General features: G+C 38.5%; 1 protein-coding gene and 1 long non-coding RNA gene across 12 annotated transcripts in view; one reads left to right on the top strand and one right to left on the bottom strand.

The window, feature by feature from the left end:
• The window catches only part of LOC138742405 (protein FAM124B), a 56,348-nt gene that overhangs the window by 20,742 nt on the left and 16,569 nt on the right, over positions 1-19,037 (top strand). For 3 of the 11 annotated variants that reach the window (XM_069896739.1, XM_069896741.1, XM_069896742.1), the window contains 3 exons: positions 1,058-1,800; positions 8,311-9,443; positions 14,857-14,975. In XM_069896739.1, coding sequence (XP_069752840.1) covers positions 1,058-1,800; positions 8,311-8,994 — 1,427 coding nt within the window. In that variant the 3' untranslated portion in view covers positions 8,995-9,443; positions 14,857-14,975. Of the gene's footprint in view, positions 1-1,057; positions 1,801-8,310; positions 9,444-14,856; positions 15,279-19,037 lie in introns of those variants that run through there. The other 8 variants (XM_069896737.1, XM_069896730.1, XM_069896743.1 and 5 more) reach the window with 7 other exon arrangements.
• LOC138742406 (uncharacterized) lies at positions 12,035-19,021 on the bottom strand. The gene is made up of 2 exons (XR_011344144.1): positions 18,935-19,021; positions 12,035-12,339 (listed from the first exon to the last, which is right to left on the bottom strand). It is a non-coding gene; the product is annotated as an uncharacterized lncRNA (long non-coding RNA).

The following is a 19,037-nucleotide window of genomic DNA, read 5'->3' as shown; positions in this document are numbered from 1 at the left end:
TGCAAGGATTATCTCAGAAATCCCATATTATGAATGCTGTATAATACGCAAGGCTAAGTTTTTGTGCCATACTTTTAACTTGAAAAGTAAAAACATCTTCACTTTAAAAGTAGACCAAATAGAAAAAGAAGTACTGTATATTTTAATCCAACACCTATTTGCCCTTGTGAATAACGGATGGTAATGTCAGCCATGACCTGGTCTCCAGTTCCCAGTCATCCACACATTTGCCCTAACCCCTGATCGTGCTCTATACCTCCACCTGGCCTCATTTGTATTCGTGCTCTATTTGTACACCTGGTGCTGTCACCATCCAAACTTTATCTTTGTGTTTGGTCACATTCTTTCTGCATACATGGCCTAGTTCCAAAGCATGCTATGTCCATACTCTTAGGCCACGTTCTCCACCATTCTCCATTTGTACATTTGTTCATGGTCCTGGCTACCCTTGGAACTGAGAGGAGCAAACATAGGATTGGAAAACTTACAATGAGGAACACTGGCTAATGGTCGATGCACACTGCACATTTTTGATGCTACATCTTGCAATATTTTTGAATCAAGGGGGGTAGTAATTTGTTGCCTGAATGATTAAAATTTTAACTCCATGTCATTTTGATTTAATAATTAACTTGCTCTTGGCAAAAGCATTAATGTGAGTAATTATGAGCAATTTTTCCACAAGGATGTCAAAAGCAATCCTTTACGTTTGGACTTTGTCATAGCTGAGAGCAGAATTCCTTGCAGTATCTGAAGTAAGAGTTACATTTCTAAATTCCTATCTGTAATTTTGTGCAGCCAATTTACTTCTATCCAAATTTGCAAAGACTATCACTGACAATCATTTTCTTTTTTGCAGTACTGGTATAAATTAATATTTTATTAAAAATAAAATACGTGAGCACATCATGAAGACTAAAATCTATTCATTAATGTGGTACAGTGTATTACAAAACTTGGTATCTTCTCTATTTGATATGCTTAACTAATGAGGTTTTTAACATGTTGGTTTAAGAAAAATGTAAGTAACATTGAAACATTTTCTCTTATATTTAAGGTGAATTGGTGCAGGACGAAGGGCAGGACCCTTTCCAAGTGTCGGTACATCTTCTTGCAAACCCTGGTGAATCTCAAGGATTACAGCAAAGCTTGGACTGTCTATTGCATTGGATCAGCCCAGATATCCAGCTGTTTCATGTTTCGGAGAGGGCTAATCCAATCGTACATTGCAAATCACAGCGTAGGAAAAACTCTGGCTATCCTTCTCTCTCTGTTATTCTGTTCCTACATGAAGACTTTGGTGAAGAACGAATTTTGCAAGTTCATGACTTTTTCCAAGGCCCACCGTGGTATTATCATCACAGTGAAAGTGTTGGCGGAAAAATTCTTCCCTACATGGTTTGCTGTCAGGACTTCTATTCTTTGGATGCTAACATGCCGATCTGGGCTGTAAGGCAAGTTCACTATGGAAACGAAATTCTGCGAATCACCGTGAGCTGCAGCTCTGAAAATTTTGAGGATGCTGTCAAACTGTATGAATTAATCTTGCACAAGAAAGCTGCTGTGCAAAAAGCAGATTTCTGCTGTTTCACTATATACTCGAGCAACAATTTCTGTATCCAGCTTTCACTAAAACAGTTGCCACTTGGAATTCCAGTTGATCTTAAAGAATCGGCAGTGCTGCAGTTCAGAGTGCATGCAATAGGAGAGCTGGTTCCGCTTCTTCCTAATCCATGCATCCCCATCAGCAGCACCAGGTGGCAAACGGAAGACTACGATCGAAACAAGATCCTCTTCCAAGTGAGTATTGTGTACTGAATACACGTTGAGGAAGATTATTGTAATTATTATGCACGCTCAGTAATTGAGATGGTGACACTTCTGATCCCTGTAAAACATTATGGAAATGAACAGTGACGTTGAATCAAAGTTCATGTCATGTATACCAGCATCTTTTTAAATTGGAAAAAAAAAGAGAAAACATTGGATCAGGTGACAAACATCTTCAATGGTGCCTGGGTCAAGGATGTATCTGAACAAGTGCAGGACATTCAGAGAGGGTAAGGTGAACAGTCAGAGGTTGTGGTCCATATTGATATTGACAGAGAGAGAGATAGGATCCTGCAGAAAGATGGGGTTTTTGGAGGGTTAATTATAGGAGCAGGCTGTTTTGTCCACAACTGACTCTTTAAAGCATTGATCTGCAGAGGGATCTGGGCTCCTTGTCCACAGCTCCTTTAGAGCGGTCACACAAGTAGATTGATGTAAAATGAAAGCATCTGGCATACTTCATTGATCAGGGTGTGGAATATAAAAGTAAGGAAGTCATTCTGCAGCTATTTTAAAATTTTAGTTAGGTCATACTTCAACTATTGCATGCAATTCTGGTGGCACCAATACACAAAGGTTATGAAGGCTTTGAAAAAGGTGCAGAAGAGATCTACAAAGCTGCTGATTAGATTGGGGGTATTAGAGATTGAGGAGAGAAGTAAATAAAATTACGAGAGGCAATTGTCAAATTAGTGCGTCAGAATCTTTTTCCCAGGGTAAAAATGTCACATACTAGAGAACACACGTTTAAAGAGGCACATACTAGAGAACACACATTTAAAGAGGGAAAGGGAGGGGGAGTTTAGAGTAGACATACCCCTGGGGAAGTTTTTTTTACATTGTGGTAGGTCCCTGGAACAGGCTGCCAGCAGTAGTGGTAGGGGCAGATAGAATAATGATACTTAAGAGGCATCCAGATAGAAACATGATTATCCAGGGAATAGAGATTATGTATCATGTGCAAGTGGTGGAGTTTTAGTTTAATATGGGCATTTTACTCAGCACAGACATTATGGGTGAAAAGGCCTGTTCCTGTGATATACTTGTTTCATGCTCCATAATTTTGGGGTTAATTAAAAAAAATAATAATCTGAAAGCAATTCGTGTGGCAAACACTCAACAGGTCAGGTGCAAAGAGAAACAGAATTAACATTTCAAGTGGACGGCCCATTGTAATAAATGTGTCATTTTCTTTTCTGCTTTGTATATAGCTCTAAAAGCCACAGGTATTGTATTTCATTACCTAATTCATTATTGAATTATTACATAATGAGGAAAATAACTTGTGTCTTATGTTTGGAAAATGATTAGTCACTGAAATGTAATATTCTGGTTGAATTGAGATCAATTGCGTTTACTTTTGGGTCATTTATATTCTCCCAATTCAAGTAGTGTCTATCTTGTCAATATGGTGTAAAGTTGGCAAACTGAATCCACTCAATGCATTTATCTCCATTAGTGAATTTGTCAGTTCAATACATGGGGCCAGCTCTTCAGCGCTTGACGTCCTGTTTTGTGGAAACTGCCAAAATATTTGGCCTGGAAGTCAGCCTGAAGGAAACTGAGGTCCTCCATCAGCCAGCTCCCCACCATGACTACCAGCACTCCCACATCTCCATCGGGCACACAAAACTCAAAGCGGTCAACCAGTTTACCTATCTCAGCTGCACCATTTCATCAGATGCAAGGATCGACAACGAGATAGACAACAGACTCGCCAAGGCAAATAGCGCCTTTGGAAGACTACACCAAAGAGTATGGAAAAACAACCAACTGAAAAACCTCACAAAGATTAGCGTATACAGAGCCGTTGTCATACCCACACTCCTGTTTGGCTCCGAATCACGGGTCCTCTACCGGCATCACCTACGGCTCCTAGAACGCTTCCACCAGCGTTGTCTCCGCTCCATCCTCAATATTCATTGGAGTGACTTCATCCCTAACATCGAAGTACTCGAGATGGCAGAGGCCAACAGCATCGAATCCACGCTTCAACCACCTCTGCCAGAAGCTTATTCCACATTCCAACCACCCTTTGCATGAAGAAATTTCCCCTCATTCTCCCCTTATAACTTTCCCCCTGCAATCTCAAACCATGGCCTCTGGTTTGAATACCCCCCACTCTTAATTGAAAAAGCCTATCCATGTTGACTCTGTCCCTTTTAAAATCTTGAACACCTCCATCAAATCCCCCCTCAATCTTCTACGCTCCAGAGAAAAAAGCCCCAGGCTGCTCAACCTTTCTCTGTCACTCAAACCCTGACATCCTGTCAACATTCTCGTGAACCTTCTCTGCACTCTCTCTATTTTGTTTATATCCTTCCTATAATTTGGTGACCAAAACTGCACACAGTATTCCAAACTTGGCCTCACCAGTGCTTTGTACAATTTCATCATAGCATCCCAACTCTTGAATTCAATACTCCGATTTATGAAGGCCAACATTCCAAATATCTTCTTCACCACACCATCCACCTGAGTATCAGCCTTGAGGGTACTATTTACCATAACTCCTAAATCCCTTTGTTGCTCTGCACTCCTCAATTGTCTACCATTCAATGTATATGATCTATTTAGATTTGCCTTTCCAAAATGCAACACTTCACACTTATCCGTATTAAATTCCATCAGCCATTTCTCAGCCCACTCCTCTAGCTTTCCCATAATCTCTTTTTAAGCTACGGTAATCTTCCTCACTATCCACAATACCACCAATCTTTGTATCATCTGCAAACTTACTTATCCAATTTACCACCCCTTCTTCCAGATCGTTAATATTTATAACAAACAATAGAGGACCCAGGACCGATCCCTGAGGAACTCCACTAGTCACCGGCCTCCAATTTGACAAACAATTTTCTACCAGTACTCTCTGACACCTCCCATCCACCATTGCTGAATCCATTTCACTACCTCCTTATTTATACCTAATGCCTCCACCTTTTTTCCTAACCTCCTGTGGGGAACTTTGTTAAAAGCTTTACTAAAGTCTAAATAGACAGCATCCACAGCCTTCCCTTCATCAATCTTTTTTGTAACCCCCTCGAAAAACTCTATAAGGTTTGTTAAGCATGATCTACCCCTGACAAAACCATGCTGACTAACTCCTTTCTAATTCTAAAGGCACGTGTATGTGAGGTTTGTGTGTTCAAGAAAGTTCTTTTTCACTGTCCAATCATTCACTTTTCAGTTCTCCAAGTTCACAGGTATCAGGCATTCTTCCATTCTGTGCACAGAATTTAACATTTAAGATCTTCACCAGACTCTGACACTATAAGTGTTGTTACTGCTCAGGAAGGTCTTCGTTGGTTTCAGAGAGATATTTATTGTTCGTTGGACACACAATCCTTATCTTCTTCAATCAACAACTAAAGTGTCTTACCAAAGAAACATGCCCACTCTTGGATTTTTCCAAAAGATAACCTCTTCTTCCAAGGAGTTCTTCCTCTATTCAACACAATAACCAACCACAACCTCTGCAATTGACTACAGAGTTTTAGAATAGGCTAAAATCAGAACTTAAAACCTGTCTTGAAATGAGGTCTTGCAGCAGGTCTGCCAACTTGCAGCCTTCACCACAAACTGTTGCAGAATATTGTACAAAACAATGGATGTTTTCCCTCTTCTTCCCCCCCCCCCCCCCCCCCTTATCCGCGGGGGATATATTCCAAGAACCCTAGTGGATGCCTGAAACTGTGGATAGTACCGAACAGGGTTATGCGATGTGGCTGTTGTGCAAACACCATATTATATACTTGGCAAAGCTATATGGGAAACTGTAGTATACCTTTTAAACTTTTTATTTGTAAGTAGGGATCAGTGTGGGGACTGACATGGGGCTGTGGGGAGAGAGCGGGACAATGGATCAGTGTAGGGACTAATACAGGGCTGTACGGAGAGAGCGGGACAGTGGGATAAGGGTGGGAACTGATATAAGCCTGTAGGGAGAGAGCGAGACAGTGGGATAAGGGTGGTGACTGATATAGGACTGTGGGGAGAGAGCAGGCCAGTGGGATAAGGGTGGGGACTGATATAGGGCTGTGGGGAGAGCGTGGGGCTGTGGGATTAGTTGAGACTGATACGGGGCTGTGGAGAGAGAGCAGAGCAGTTGGATCCATTCGGACTGCAGTTGACTACAGGTAACTGAAACTGCAGAACACAAAACTGCAAGTGGGGTGGGGGGGGAGGCGCTGTTGTTTATTCTGATTGCTTTCAGTGCATAGAATTACAGTTCAAAGTTCAAATTTATTGTCAGAGTACAAACATGGCATCACATGATCCTTTATCCTACAGGCCAGGCGGAATTTCTACTTATTGATAATGCAAACTCCAGTCAAGAAAAAGATGAGCAGATTTAAGATTTATTGACAGAGTACACACATGACATCACAAACAACCCTGAGATTCTTTTTCCTGTTGGTGAGGTAGAATCAATACTTTCTGGTAGTACAAAAAAAAAACTGTTCACAGTGTTCAGGCAATCCCCAGGTTAAATACCAGTTCTGTTACCTAGGTCCATTTTTAACTCAAAATTGTATTTAAGACCGAACAAGTACATGTGGTTCTTATTTAGTTTCAGCTAATCAAGTTTATCTTAGTATTGTATATTTTGCCTTTCAGTGCATAAAAATAACACTTCCCAACACTAAAACATCTTAATAATACAGTACAAAATGCAGTACTGTACATAATAAGCAAATCTGAGATCGATCTCGAAGCAAAACAGAGTTCATTTTCCAGTCTTTGACTACCATAAAGTAAAAATAATAAACCACATCAGTTTTATTGGCAATTCAGTACCCACTTCAAGTGCTGGAAGCTACTGTATAAAGGATGACTTTGGCAGGGGAGAGGGACTATATATGGATCATATTCTATTTAGTATTCACTATACTTTTTAAAAATTCAAGGATCAAATAGGAGAAGTGAACCCTTGAAAGTTACTAGATGGCAGCCAGTATTCTTGGAATGGCACACTAGCAGAAGAAAACCAAAAGGAAAATATTTAAAATTCAAGACCCATTATCAAATGCTATCACTTTGAGTTTTAACAAATGCTAGATTGGAGTACTAGTTTTCATCTCTCATAAAGGTGTTAGTGACCAAAATTAGCAGAGAAGAGTTTTATTTGGGCGGCATTAGACTGGGGAGGGAAGAACCGGATTGCTTCGGAGCGGCGAGTGTGGTAGCGGCTGAGCCGCGTTGTAGTGGGTGAGGGGGGGGTACCAGGCCAAGTGAAAGCCCGGGGAGGGAGGGATGGAGAATCAGGTCAGAGCGACTGGGGTAAGGCTCCACTGTTGAATTTAAATTATACTCAACCACGCTTGAACCGGAAGTTGACGCCATTTTGCTTCTGGCCAGCTTGCCAGTTCGTAACTATGGGTTGTTCATAAATTGGACATCTTCAACCCAGATACTGCCTTTATACATGTGAATAAATAAAGAACTGTAAACAGAAAACTAATGCAAACAATCTGAGCAATACAGAGAGAAAAAAATCAATAAAGTGCACTGAGGCCTCAAAAGAGTCTCTGATTGAGTTTGTTATTGAGGATTGTGATCGTAGAGGGGTAGCAACTGATGGCAGCAGCAAGAACAGAGCTTGCGCTGAATGATGTGGATCCTTGAGGATTGCTGCTGCTCTCCAATGATAGCGTTCCCTGTAGATGTTCTCAATAGTGGGGAGGGTTTTGCCTGTAATGTCCTGGGCTATGTCAACTACCTTTTGGAGGGCTTTACGCTCAGGGGTATTGGTGCCCCCATACCAGAAAGTGATGCACCGGTCAGCACACTGCACATCTGTAGAAATCTGGCAAAGTTTCCAATGTCATATCAAACATCCACAAACTCTTGAGGAAGTAAAGGCACTGACATGGTTTTTATATAAAACAAAATATGGAATATTTCATGAATTTTAACTCTACTCAATTTTAATTATAATTGAGTAGTGTCAGTATAAGGACAGTATGAAGAGGTTTGTTGCCATACTCATTTCTTTGTGAATGAGTATAAACCTTCAAAAATAGTTAAATTCTAGTGAAAAGCAAGAATCTAATAACGCTTCCAAAATGGCAATTATTTAAGATTTTTCAGTCAAATCTTATGTAAAATACTATACTTTTAAAGTAATAGTTTACCCCCTCCATAAATCTTCGTCCGCGAAGCCAAGCCAAAGAAGAAATAGTTGAAAATGGAACATAAATATTTGTGTACTGTATTCCTTTGGTAGATAGCTGATTAAACAAACTGAAGTAATTTGGCTGTTTGTGGAATCAGACTTCCTTAACTTGGTGTACTTTTGGATTTAAAAACTTCCACTTCTGACAATACAAATGTAATTCAGTTGATCTTTTTAAATATTTTATTTATGGTTTATTTGCATAAAACAATCATTACTGTCAATGGAATGAGCATGTTTTGGGTATCATGTGGCTTATCAGCGATACTTGTTCTAATTTATTGTTATTTTCCTGTGAACAGGTCCAAGGGAGCACTCGATACTTACACAGAAACTGGTCTGATGCTCAAGCGCATGGCAACAGTGGTTTTAGCAATTTCTCATGCAGTTCAGTGTCATGCCATCAAAATTCACATTCAGATAAGTGGTCCTACAATCAAACATCTCATGACAGGAACAAAATGTTTTCTGCTTGGGCACCAGATGCAGAAGAAAGGAAAGATGCGAAAGGAAAGCAAAGGAACAATTTGCATGGAATGTTGGACAGATATGAAAGCAGCACATCAGAGAGTTTGTGCAGCACTCCTAAAAGTAGCTCCTGTTACTCGTCACAACGCAGTAGTCCGGCAACAACGTCTCGCAGTGAGTTGGCCTTCTATTTCAACACACCGACTAAGGTCCGAAACCTTGATCACGAAACCACTGGAATACAAATTGCTGAAACTGATGTTGACACTGGATTCATTGTTACACCATCAAATCCATTTACTAGTGTTAGTCCCTGTTCTGTATCTGCTCTCTCAACAGGTATAAGGAGTCATGCATTAAAACCAACGGTAAAATCTTCTGAGGCTAACAGTGCTTTAATAAGCAAAAAGTGGCAGAATCCAAATAATGATGAAGAACCAACACCAATTTGTCAGAAATCACCTGAAGAACCCCAGCTGTTTTGTGAAAGCACTACAGAGGAAGAATTTTTTATTTAGATAAACAAATGTCATCTTATAAAATTTTACTTTAATCTGAAAGACGAGCTATCACTATGTTTTGATGATAACATGCAAAAGGTTAACAATAAATTACAATAAACATTTTATCATCTTGTAAAGCAAATGTACATTTGACTCATGTTTTTATTGTTGTTAACATTTCATGTGCACTGTGTGGATTTATCCTGTTAAAAATAGAACAACAAAATCCACTCTGACAAAATTTTCTTTCAAGTATAAATCATTATTATTAAATAAATAATTTAATGTTAGCTTGGAGTTGCAAAAACTGAACATAATTGTATTTGTGGCTCTAATCTGCTAAAATATGCACTTAAGCAAAAAGTTTCATTTTACTGTTTAACTAAACTCTATGATGTAAATACTTAGGTCACAAAAGGACTTTGCATTATAAGGATGTCTTACCGAAAAAAAACAAGTTATGGGTAAGTTGCTGTCTGTTCAGATTTGGGGGTATTTTTGTTATCAGAACTGAATACCAGTTAGATCATGAAGATTTATGGATAAAGGATTTACTATGTTGAGCATTGCATGAACATCTGTAATTTTTTCTCACATTTTGTGATTTAAGTTGGTGATTGCTGTTAATTCTCTTCATCCCTCTCAGTACAAAGCTATTAAATGCTGGAAACACTGAACAGGTCAGGCTCCATTTGTGGAAAGAGAAAGCAGAATCAATGTTTCAGGTCAGAGCCTAACAAAAATTCTCCATCCTGAAACATTAACTCTGTTTCACTTTCTGCAGACCTGCTGAGCATTTCCAGCATTTCTATTTTGGTTTTCAAACTAAGAGCAGAAGAGCTCATTTGATTTTCCTCTCTACTCAATAAGTTGTTCAAGACATTGTCTTCTTGTGCCATTAGTACCTTAACCCTAACCCTAAATCAAGAAAAAGGATTTGATGTGAGATCTGAAATTTTATTTCTAGTTTAATCAGTTTAAAAAGGATCATTTTTAAATAGGATTTTTTTTTTTAATGAGAGTTAAAGTTGATCAATTTAGAAAACAGTTTCATCATCGTGAAAGACCACAAAAGTCCATGGGTTCCTTTTTATAATTGATAATCTCCCCAAACCTTTTAAGGCAGTTCCACCAAATAAATACATTGGGGGAATCATGCACTGAAAACTATCCAATAGACTTGGTTTCTTTTATTATTTGTTTAAAATATTCTTCACTAACACTTATCATTGTGGAACGTTGGTGTAACAAGGTTTTTCCTCTTACTGTTTCTAAGTATTCTGAGATATTGTGGTTAAACACATTTACTAATGACAAGTAAATGAAAAAATATATATTCTTGTGGTACCTCCTGAAGTAACAAATTGAAACAGACTGATACAATCAGCTCTGTATTAAAGACTATAACTACCTACTTGTGCTGTCATCGCCTGAGTTGAGAAGTAATGAGAAAGCAGCCAGCATCGTAAATTGCCCTGCTTTGAACCAAATTTCTACTGAACGCAAATGCACCAAAATGATTTACAAATGCTAGACTATATATAAAGGTTTTTGAGATCAGGAATGTTACTCATTCAGAACTCGATTGATGAGTTGCTTTCCATGTGGTTTGAAGCTCATAAATTCATATATTCATCGAAGCCAGTTCTTTCTTCAAGAATACAATAGCTGATCAGTTTCTGAACTCTATCCTTTTCTTTAACCTTTTACACCATTGTGCAACTAAAAATCTGATTCCAATGTAAAATTATTATTGGAGGTTTCATTGATTGCTCTCTGAAGGAGAGGGTGGATCATCATTGCTACAACTACTCCCCAAATGACCACAGTTTGATATTAAGATTATAATTCCTTGGTCTTGCTTTCCCAGCCAGAAAAAAATAATTCTCATTAGCGCTAATAATTCCAATCAAAGTACAAACATTATTTTGGAAAATAAATTCTGCAATGAGATGTAATTTTTAAATGAATAACCCAGAATATTTTGAAAATTCCGTTATTATAAAAAATATTGTCATCAGGTGAGGTTTACTGTATGAGAGGCTTTTTATTCCCCATAAAATCCTTCCACAGCTTATGGCACAGAGGTTAGAACATTGTTGAATACTGTAGTTTGTTAAATTGGCAGGTAATGGTCAGGTGGTATCCAGTCCCTCCACTGGCTGCAGAGCCAAATATCACACTGTAATAGTTCACTATCTTTTTAAATGTACCTCTTCTCACCTCTATTCCCTCAAATCCAAATTTCTCCCCAATTTATCCATTCTACTGAGTGATCCATATTAGTATTCATTCTTTCCTGGTGGGTCAGTTTTACCCAATTTGACTTAATTGGCAGCATTTCTACAGAGAACACCAGTTCAAGGATGCCTCCTCTGGCAGTCAAAAGATGACCAATTCTATCCATACTCTCCAAACAAATACTGTCAGTATTTGAAAGGAAAAAATTATTTTTGGATGTTTTGCTAAAATCATATCCAGAATGTTAACTATTTTCTCTTCACAGTTGCTATGAATTTTCAACATTTTCTATTTATTATTTTCTAGCACTTACTATCTCTGTCATGTTTAATAAAATGTAATTGCTGTTAATACCTATATCATCAATCAGTGCATTAATTTCAATGCATTTATTATGTGGTGATGGGGTTCAGTTATTAACTTTTATTATGGTATACTTTATTAATGCAGCTGATGTAACTTGTTTGAAATTCATTTAATTTATTTTGTGTAAAAATATTATGACCAGAACTTTAAAAAAAAATCATGTGAAATATCCGCATTTGTGTAATAATGGAATGAACAAAATTGGTTCAAGGTAGAAGAGTGGGCCAAGGATTATTTTCCGTTTGTAGGTGTTCTTCAAAGCTCCTCAGATATGTAAATGAGGTCTGTTTTGTACTACTTTTACATTGTGAGATTTTCTTTAATGTGAAAGATGAATGTGAAAATTGGTCAATATTGTGTCTCTTGTGAAAATGTGCCTAAGGATATAAATTCCAGGATGTCCTGTTTGATCCTTATCAGAATTGCAATAAGGACTTGAACATCTCTGAAAGCTTCTTGAAACATTTATTAGCCATCTTGTAAATGATAGGTTATTCAGCTTCAATGTCACCCAAAACATGTTACAGTAGGTCAAGCATTTTTCAAGCAGTAGTCCCAAGGCAAACTCCCCTGATCTTCAAAGTAGTGCATTGCCAGCATCTCAAGAGAACACCAGCCATTCAGTACTGTAGTGGAGTGTTTTCCTGCATCTTCTACACAATATAATAAGGGGCTCAACAACTGTGTTCATTTGAACCATGTTCAGAAGAACCGATGTTAGGTCTGCTACTGGAGTGAGTCAGCAATGGTCATCTGGAGGTCACAACAACAAAAAAAAAATTTTTTTACATAAAGTTGGTTGGAGCCATGATGCAAGTGGCAAATTCCGTGGGCTCGGTTATTTGACCTTTTTTATTTCACCCAAAGACTTGGTAGTTTAAAAATATTCCACCTACAGAATGTTAGAAAGGACCTGAGGAAAAGCAGTTACGTCCCTGTTATTGTGAAATATAGAGTACACACTGTCAAGCCTGATGAGAATTGAAACAATGAAATCCCGTAAGATCTTAGTTAATTTACTGCCAAATTCATTCTGTAAGTATGATGGTCAGGGAAAGGAACTCAAATTATTTCTGGTACTTGAATCAATTTACCAATTGAAAGTTTCTTTGTGAAGATTTTAATAAATATCCAGTCATAATTGTTTTTCAATATATTATTTTGGTTGTCTTAATCTTTAGAACTAAATATAGAAGCTTTATTGTGTGCACTCAGCTGCTTTTCAGTCTGCTGACCAGTTCTGGATCACAATGCCTGTACTGCTTTAAACAATAATGGAGGTTTTCAGCTGAGAATAGCATCTTTGATGGAGCATTTAGCTATTTAGTGAATGTGTCCTTGGCTCTCTTCAAGACCGCTTTCTTGTTAAAGAACCACCTTGTTTCTATCTTGGATCTCTCCATAATCCTGGAACTATCTTTTATTGATTTTTTTTTGTATATCTATAAGTGCTGTTTTACGTTTATTATTTGGCATTTTTTTCTGAACCCCACCCCTCCATTTTTAAAATATATTGTTGGGAACTGAACAATTAAAGCTCTATTTTGTCCATCCATACCTACATCTGTGATATCTCCATCACTTGAGCAACATCCAGATCCCTGAACTCGATTGCCTCCATTTTCACCATGATGTCCAATCTCTATATGCCTTCATCCCTCATTCCGAAGGTCTAAAAGCCCTTCATTCCTTTCTCAACAACACTCAAATATTTTTCCCCTCCACCATCACCCACCTCCATCTGGCAGAACTTGTTCTCATTGATTTCTCCTTTAACTCATCCCACTTTCTGCAAGTCAAAGGAGTAGCCATGGGTACCCATATAGGTCCCAGCTGTGCATGCCTTTTTGCTATGTGGAGCAATCCATGCTGCAAGTCAATGCAGGCAAGGCTCCTCAACTCTTTGCTTCATTGATGAGTACATTGGGGCTGCCTCATGTACCATGATGAACTAGTCAACTTTATCCACTTTGCTCCTAACTTTCACCCTGACCTCTAATTCACTTGGTCCATCTCTGGCAACAATCCCCTATTTCTCAATCTCTCTGTGTCTATCTTGGGAGACAAATTCTCTACAGATCTTTCAACAATCCCACCAACTCCCACAGATAACTACAATTCTTCACATTCTCTACCCACAAGGATTTTATTCCTTTCTCTCAAATCCTTCATCTCCCTCCCATTTGCCCCCAAGATGATGTCTTCCATTCCAGAACATTCTTCAAAAATAAAACATAGCTTCCCCTCTACTGCCATCAACACAGCACTTACACCCTATCCTGTATTTCTTGCACATCTGCCCTTGCCCCCTCCCTCCTAGATGCAACAAAGACAGGATTCCCCTTGTCTTCACTAACCATCCCACCAGCCTCTACATCCAACATATTATCCTCTGCAAATTCTGGACCTATAACATGATTACACCACCAAAAAAATCTTCCCCTCACCTCCTCCCTTCACTTTCTGCAGGACCCCTCCCTCTCCCTCATTGCACTATGTAGAGCACGTCGAAGGAATTAAAGGCTTGTTGATCCAAATCAAGGATTTTATTAACCACTGGAGCCTATCACATGGAGGTCGACCAGTCCAGAATGACCTGGTCTGGCCAGGAGCAACCCTTTAAGACCTGCCAGTAGGCATGGTTATGCTCTCAGCCAATCACAGTCATCCTACACTACAATCTGTACATATACACATTGGTGATAGAATCTGTACTATCACACACTAATTACTTCCTTAGTGCCTACCCCTGTAACCGCAGTATATGCTACACTTGTGCCCACATCTCCAAGCTCACCACCTTTCAGGGCCCCAAATAGTCCTTACAAATGAAGCAACAATTCACCTGTGAATTTTCAGGGCTCATTTACTGCATCCAGTGCTCCCTTTGGGATCTCCTCAACATCGGAGAGCACCTTCACTCTGTCTGTAGCAAGAACGGGCATCCCAGTGCAACCATTTCAATTTCAATCTATACCCCACACTGACATGTCTGTCCATGGCCTCCAGCACAATCAAACAGAGGCCACTCACAAATTGAAGGAACAACGCCTAATATTCCAACCAGATGGCACTTCTAGGTTTCTCCAGCACTTTTATGTATTGCACAATCACAGATCTGCAGACTTTCCAGTTTAACTACAGCTCATTCAGCTCAAGAGGCTAAATCATATGCCTCTGGAATAGAAGTGGAAAATACTAAATTTCCAAGGTTTTTTTTACATTTGTAACATATCCTTTTCTTCTTGGCCTGTTCTGTATGTTCTATAGATTTGTCGTCTGGAATCAACCTTGGTGGTTTTCCATGTCCAGCTGGAAGCCCCTTTGACTTGTGGTGTCCAGAAATGCATACAACTTATCAGGGTCAACAGGATGCGAGCACTGAATGGGTTCAGTATGATATGCTTTCAGATGATGGTTCATGTTAACCAGTAACTTCTTTGCAATGCTTAATCTGCCTGTACTGTCTCAGAGTGAATGAAGAATCGAGGAGGTCAATCATATTCCATTGTTAAGTCCTGTTGCCCAGTGCAATATGTTTAATTTTTATTTTCAATGTGTGATTATCGTGCGTTGATCTCTCTTGAAATTCAGTGCAGTTATGTACCATGTTAAATTCTTTCTCAAATAATGGAACCTATTTTGTTCATTGTCCCCTTCTTCCATATTAAAGCTTTCACTAATTAGATTAACTACCAAATTGCACCGTTTATTCAATCTTCATGTTTTACTCTTGAGTCATGTGCTTGAATTGTGAGCAAAAGAACAGAGGCTGGGAAAAATATAGAACATCGCTCTGCGTGCAATAAAATCTTGGCTTTTATCTCTCACTTTCTTTACTAACACTAAATCCTTTGTTGCCTGACGTGTTGCGAGTCTCCATAATTTTGTGTTATTATAACAACTCATGATTTGTGGTGGGAGTACATCTAATTATTTCTACTAAGTTGAATATGTCAAATGCAACACAATTTGGAAAAAAACTTGCATTTTGTTAAGAATGCATTTCAAAGCCAAGCATTTGTTGGTGTTGTCAAAAGAGGGCATACATTGGATACAACAATCCTGCCTGAAGTGGCAGCATTAATGAATATGGAACAGTGTATGATTTTAGTCTCACTGTTATCATAAATTATAGGTTATTATAACTAAGAGGAACACAAATTATTACATTGATTTAAAGAGTGGATTGGATTCAGATTTATTGTCGGAGTTCATACATGACATCATATACAACCCTAAGATTATTTTTTCCTGTGGGCAAGGCAGAATTACCACTTATTGGCAGGGCAAAAATTAAACTAACTCAACATACACATGGAAATAAAGAAAGAAAGAAATATAAACAAACTGATTGCAATACAGCAGAAAAAAAATCAAAAGTGCAAACATAAGAGTTCTTAAATGAGCCCCTGATTGAGTTTGTTGTTGAGGAGTCTGACAGAAGGGTAACAGCTGTTCCTGAACCTGGTGGTGCGAGTCTTGTGGCACCTAGACCTCTTCCCTGCTGATAGCAACAAGAGCCGAGCCTGTGTTAATCCTTAATAATTGGTGCTGCTCTCCGATGCCAGTATTCCTTGTAGATGTTCTTAATGGTGAAGATGCTTTTACACATGATGTCCTGGGCTGTGCCCATTACATCTTGCAAGGCTTTTTGCTTGGGGGCATTGGTGTCCCCGTACCAGACCAAGATGCAGCCGATCAGCACAATTTCCACTACACAGCTGTGGAAATTTTTCAGGCTTTCTGATGTCATGCCAAACCTCCACAAACTCCTTGGGAAGTAGAGGAACGATATGCTTTCTTCACAATGCTATTGGTGTGTTGGGTCCAGGAAATATCCTCTGAGATAGTGACTACCAAGAACAAGAACCCGAAGTCCACAATCAGCTCCTTGGTTTTGGTGATGTTGAGTGTGAAGTTGTTGGTGCACCATTCAGCCAAGTTTTTAATCTCCCTCCTTCATGCTGACTCATCACCCCTTTTTTATACAACCCAGTACCATGGTATTGTCAGGGAACTTGTAGATGGTGTTGCTGTTGTATTGAGCTCGATGTTCATAGGAGTAAACTGAGAAGAGCGCAGGGCCAAGAACACAGTCCTGTGGTGCTCTGGTTCTGGTGGAGATTGTGGAGAAGATGGTCTTACCAATCCTCACCGATTGTGGTCTGGAAGTGAGGAAATCCAGGATCCAGTGGACACTTATTATTTGTGGTTTTGATGTTTTGTACATCATCTATCTTAATGCTTTGATGATGAGGCAAAGAACAAGTTCAGGTACTCATCACTGATGGCTAGTTTTACCCAACAAAAACAAGACTCGGCAGTACAACTCAAAAATCTTTCCAAATAGATCGAATTTCAAAACAAAATTTATTGAAACTTAGTAACACTACCACATTTCATTTAAAAAATGACAATCAATATAATAAAATTACAGAAGACTGGTATAATATTCTGTATATACTTTAAACAAGTCAACCCTGTATTTTTGGCCCCAAAATCTGGAATTTTCCATTTATCACTATAAAAGTCAATCCCTCTATTTTTGACTCCTGCCACCCGCCCACTGGAGCTCCCGACATCCCAAATGCAGACGTACTATCTGATCCCGGCCACCCGCCCTCCCATTTGAGGTTCCGATGAAGCGGACTTATCCCCCAGTCCCGGCCACCCTCCAACCCACATGAGCTCACGATGCATCAAATGATGCAGGCACTTACCACAGTCAAAAGTTGTATGCATGTAATAGTCGACCCCTGAAATTATACTCTGAAAATTGGTTCATAAGATTAGGCTGTCTCACACGTATATACGGTAGCTGCAGCTTCAGTACTTTAACAATTTTAACTTGCTTTTAACTCTGCACTAGCTACAGATTCAGTTCTCATGTAATTGGGTCTAATTCTGATTATGGACATGAATCACTACAGTGTTGGCAACTATTTGTACAGGTTAGCTAGACCTGTCCATGGTTTCTTTGGAAAACTGCCCAGGTGTAGTGGCAAAACTTTTTTAAGAATACATGGAAATCACACAAGTGATTTAATTGATCCAAACCCTTCCTTTTATGATTGTCCTTCTGGGCGCAGTTTATCCCTTAAAGTAATGCACCCTCACCTAATTGGTCCTATCTCATCAATTTTCATTGGACAGTCATTATGGTTGGTGCCAACTCCAAAGACATTCTTTAAGTAGTGGACAGAAAAATCGGAGGGAACAGATTATGTGAATTATTCTTGGCTGTTGTTTTTGAAAGAAAGGGCTTTTATCTTGCATTGCTTTTCAAATCTGAAACAATTTTTAAAGTTGCTTTTCCTGGGTAGAAATTTAATCGACTTCTATCCAATATTGATGAATCAAGAGTTAAATGTATATCGTTTTGAAGGTGAAAAGGGAATGGAAAAGAAAACAAGTTTAGTGATGCAATTCCAAAGTCTAAAGTTTACACTGTTGAAAATATGGCTTCCAGTAAAGGGATTAAGGAAATCTGGGTGTGCAAATGGACAAAATTGGAGGAGTACAAAGCCTTGGAAGAAAGCTAGGAGATGTTACAGAACTGGGGAAGGGATTAAAATCAGAGCCCAATCAATTTTGGGTATAAAATCTCACTCACTGTTCACTTTGTTTCCAGGCATCTATCAAACTCAATGTTCAGGTTATTTAACCTTTATGTAAAATAAAATGCTCCACAAATTACCATCTGAATATCTGCTGGAAACAAATGTATGACCTTAAATAATATTTTGCATTTTAATTAATTTGATAGCTACTGCCAACTAAAAATCTTGCATTTTTATTTTCTTCTCATCTCCAAGACTTGTAGTTAATTCTTAGATGAGCTTCAGTTAAATTGTATGTCTGTAGTAAATAGTATTATTTGTTTTGTATTTCTAATCTACATCCATTAATATGGACATTCCGGAATTGGAGCCAAACTTGTTTGGATACAAAAATCCTCAAACATTCATGTCTGGCTGTAGTCTGAGTCTTTTCATTGTGACATCACAATGGCTTTCCTGTCACCATCTGTGAACGGTGGTGAAATACATTTTGTTCACTCAAGGTCATTTAGGCTTTCCAAAATGTGCAAGTTATTCTCCTTAAGCACCCTTGCTGAACATTTTTGGATAAGTAGTATTTTGGAATTACATACAAAATCAGCCTTAAAACAATAGCAGTAGTTGTTACATTAAATGCAATCTCACATAATAAAAGATGTTATTCAATCATTAATATTTCCTATATATATATATATGAAATGTAGAAAATGAAAATGTTAATTTGTTCACAGAAATGTGATATTACATCCACAATGTGGGTTCTCTTGAGAAAGATCACTACTCACAAGAATTTTTTAAAATCTTGATAATTGTAGTAATTAGAAATTTATCATCGCTAACTTTACTGCTGGTTACTTCGTGTGATGTGTCTTTTACACCACAATGACA

The sequence above is a fragment of the Narcine bancroftii genome, chromosome 9 (assembly GCF_036971445.1).
Source record: "Narcine bancroftii isolate sNarBan1 chromosome 9, sNarBan1.hap1, whole genome shotgun sequence".
NCBI lineage: Eukaryota > Metazoa > Chordata > Chondrichthyes > Torpediniformes > Narcinidae > Narcine > Narcine bancroftii.
The sequence above is the reverse complement of the archived record's forward strand: the minus strand, read 5'-3'. Positions and strand labels throughout refer to the sequence as shown.